This window comes from Moschus berezovskii, chromosome 14 (assembly GCF_049115385.1).
Source record: "Moschus berezovskii isolate FMDL1 chromosome 14, NW_MosBer_1.0, whole genome shotgun sequence".
Lineage (NCBI taxonomy): Eukaryota > Metazoa > Chordata > Mammalia > Artiodactyla > Moschidae > Moschus > Moschus berezovskii.
The window spans coordinates 87,276,097-87,279,927 of NC_142473.1; the positions used below are offsets into that span (position 1 = coordinate 87,276,097).

Below are 3,831 nucleotides of genomic sequence, written 5' to 3' on the forward strand. Positions count from 1 at the left end.
TGAACAAAGTTGGGTTTATTGGCTCTTTGCAACAAAGAAAGTGCCCAACATAAGAATATGGCAAGAAGAATGGGGGTGGGGGGTTGCTCTCAACAAGAGGGCACTAGGAAGAGATTGTTCCAGGAATTGAGCTTGAATTAGGTGATTTGGGGCACAACTTGAGAAAGCACAGTTTAGTCCCTGTACCTTAAGAAAGGGGGCCCATTCGACGAGCAGGTATCGTATCTCTGGTTACCCAGGCAGTGGGGGAAACAGAGGGACTGAAGCTCTGACTCGGGACGAAGGAGGCTGCCGTTTGGTCCAGGTCTAGACAGCATTGTTGGCATTCTCTGAGCAGTCAGACGGAGCTGGGCTCTCAGTGGTGTCTGCGGTCCCATAGACTGTCTGCTCCTCTGCCAGGATGCCCTCCGGCAGTCTCCTGTAACCCCGCTTCTGGTAGCGCCTGAAGCCCCAGGTTACCCCCAGAGCCAGAGCCACAACGCCCAAGATGGCCCCCAGGCAGGCGCCCGCGATGGCCCCAGCCCTGGGCCGGGAACCCCCCTGACCCAGGAGCTGGGCTGCCAGGGATGGGTCGTGGATATCGGCCTGCCGCCAGAGGCCGGAGCCCTGCAGCTTCACCCAGGCCCGCTGACGGCCAGTGTCCACCAGGACCGAGGGCCCGCGGCCGCTGCTGTTGCCCAGCAGGCCGGGGCGGGCCACAAAGGGCGGCAGCCGGACCATGAGCTGCTGCGGGCTCAGGAGGAACCCGGCCCGGAGGCAGTAGAGGATCTGGCAGCCGCTGCTGAGGTAAGCCGGGTGTTGGCTGTAGCCCGCGGGGCAGGTCATGGGGTTATCCGTGGCGACGTTCACGTTGAAGACTTCCTTCAGAAGCTCGAGGCCTCTCACCCGGGCCGCCAAGGGGTTGCCCACCTGGCAGCTGAAGAAACCCCCGAAGGGGACCGCGTGGGCCGCGCCCAGCTCCCAGTCACTGCTGACGCACACCTTGAGGTCACCCAGGAGGGTCAGCGGGAAGAAGGACGAGGGGCAGGCCTGGGCCCCTGTACGGGGGTTGGGGCGGCCGGGGCTGTAGAGGCCTCCGAAGAGGAGGCCAGCCGCGGCTGTCGGGGCGGCCCCCGAGGGCGCGCACCAGGACGCATTGACGCGCACGACGCGCTGGACCTCCAAGTAGCCGCACACCCTCTGGCAGCAGGTGAAAAACAGCCAGCAGGTCTGGCACTGCGGCCAGCACTCGTGGCTTCTCTCGCTCCACACCTTGACCTCGCTGCTCAGCGGGCTGGCCGTGTAGTTGGCCGGGCAGGAGGCCTGGCCGGTGAGCGGGTTCAGGATGGTGTAGGGCGCGCACAGGCGGCCTCCCTCAGGGCCTGTGATCGCCTCGCACTCCTGGAAGACGCCCCCGAAGCTGAAGTTGGCGTGCTGGCCGTCAGTGCATGAGCCATCGTCCACGTTGGCCAGCGGGTCAAAGTTGGGGGCCCCGCGCTTCACGCACCCGGGGTGCATGTTGACCGCGTAGTAGCGGCTGATGGCGCTGCGCACGGCCTCCTCCACGCGGCGCACGGCGGGCGCCGGGAGCTCGGGCAGCGCCTCGGGCTGCAGCAGCGCGGGCAGCGGCAGGCCCGAGCGGCCGATGGCCACCAGCCGGTTGGCGACGCCCTCCTGCCACTTCTGCAGGGTGAGGCCCTCGTAGAAGGGCGGGCCCCCGCGGCTGTGTATCTTGGAGGCCACCGTGCCCCGCCGGTACGCCTGCACCAGCTGGCTCTCCTTGTCCAAGGACACCGCGTCGCCCACCCCAATCTTCCGGTCGAACAACGCGGAGGCAGCGAAGGTGACGTTGAGCCTGTCCTCCTCCTCGTGGCCCACAAGCTCCCGTCTCACCTGGTCCTCCTGCACCAGGGTGGCCCCCACCTCCACCTCTGTGAGGACGTGCGTGCCATAGGCAAACACGAGCATCTCCGCCAGGTACTCCGCCTCGAGGGTCTGGTTGTTCTCCAGGTGGTCGCTGAGGGTCAGCAGGCGCTGCCGGAAGTCAGGGTGGAAGTCGGGGGTCCCGCGGACCCTCACGGAGTAGATGCTGTGCCGCCGCTGCACGCGGGTGGTGACCGTCTGGTACTGCAGGCTGTACCTCCGGACGTTCTGGCAGTCCACGGAGAACTTACCATTGAGGATAGAGAGGAAGGAGAACTCTGCGTTGACCGCGGCCGCCCAAGCGTCGGTGTAGTTGACCCAGCTGTCCATCAGGTCGGCGCGGGTCTGCACCACGCTCTCCCGCCGTGGCGCCGCCAGCATGCCGTCGGGGATGAGGTACTCGCCATCCTCGGTGGTCAGGCACTGCGAGTAGACGCGCCCGAGCACCAGCCCCAGCTCCATGTTGCGCAGGTTGTCCCAGCCCGCCCCGGGCAGCGCCCCCAGCACCGACACGTTCAGCTGCTGCTTGCAGCCTTGGAAGCCCCAAGGCCCCCCGTCCGCCCTGCAGCCCGGCCCGGCCCAGAGTAGGACCAGCAGGGGCACCAGGCCCAGGCCCAGGGCCGGGGGCGAGCTTCGCCAGTGCAGCTTGCCGCTCATCTCCTCCAGGACCCCGAGGTAGCTGAGGTGAGCGGTCCCGGGCCTGGAGCTGAAATAGGCTCAGCCTCGAAGCCCGGAGCGACTCAGCCCCACTCAAGCCCCTCCCCAAGCCGGCGGCCCCTCCCAGGCGCCTCTCCCGGAAGTCCTCCCGACAGACGAGCAAGGCGGTCTCTTATCAGAAGCATCTAGGCGCGTGAAGTTGATTCCATGCTTGAGGTTAGGGTGGGGTAGGTTAGACCAGGGAATGGCCTGAAGACCCACCAACAGTCCAGGGCCCAAGAACTTTTCTCCTCCCCTTGTATCTGCGAGGAGCTCTCTAGGGCCCCTCTCCCTGAGGTCGGCTGCTGCTGCTGCTGCTGAGTCACTTCAGTCGTGTCCGACTCTGTGGTCGGCAGCTGCTCTAAATACGCTGGGCTGCTGCTGCTAAGTCACTTCAGTCGTGTCCGACTCTGTGTGACCCCATAGATGGAAGCCCACCAGGCTCCCCTGTCCCTGGGATTCCCCAGGCAAGAACACTGGAGTGGGTTGCCATTCCCTTCTCCAGGAGATCTTCCCAACCGAGGGATCGAACCCATGTCTCCTGCATTTGCAGGCATGTTCTTTACCATCTGAACCATCAGGGAGGAGCTTGTTCTTTATTTTAAAAAAAAATGTTTATCAATTTTCAGTATGAGAACAGCTACACTATTGTTTTTTTTTTCTCCCAATTGATCCCCACAGAGACCAAAGGAGAGAACGTTACAAGCCAAGTAAGCTGCAGCATACTCACCGAGCAGATGTCACTGAAACCTCGTCCAGAAGGGGACTGGGTCGGGAAAGAAGCTTTAAAAGGTCAGCACACTGCCAGCCCACAGGCTGTAGAGAGCTCTCCCAGCCAGAGGGGCCACCGGTGTGCCCCCATCCCAAAGAAACCAAGTACCACAATTATATAAAAATTCAAAACAGGATTGTATACAAGCTCTTCATACTTTCTCCAGCAGTAACCAATACAAAGCACAATGAGATGGCACTTTTATTAGACAGCAGCTTCAGACCCAGAAAAGAGTGATGAGATAAGTTTCCTATGGCTAAATCAGTGGCAAAACATACTTTCCTTTCTTTCAAGGAGGCCGGAGAGCAAATGTGTTCAACTCAACATAAGGGCCACATGATCCATTCTGTGAACCCAGGTTGGGAACAGGGTAGAGCTGGGACAAGGATTTAGTCTCAGAGGTTTCACCATCTTAAATTTGTTGGGTCACTTCTGATGAAAAAAGAGGAAAAAAAAAAGAT

The 3,831-nt window shown here is 61.5% G+C and overlaps 1 protein-coding gene across 1 annotated transcript; it reads right to left on the reverse strand.

Moving 5' to 3' along the window:
- Positions 1–306: 306 nt before the first annotated feature.
- LOC129553747 (macrophage-expressed gene 1 protein-like) lies at positions 307–2,559 on the reverse strand. The gene has a single exon (XM_055422468.2). It carries the CDS (start codon positions 2,557–2,559, stop codon positions 307–309), a length of 2,253 nt encoding a protein of 750 aa, XP_055278443.2.
- Between the last annotated feature and the right edge of the window lie 1,272 nt (positions 2,560–3,831).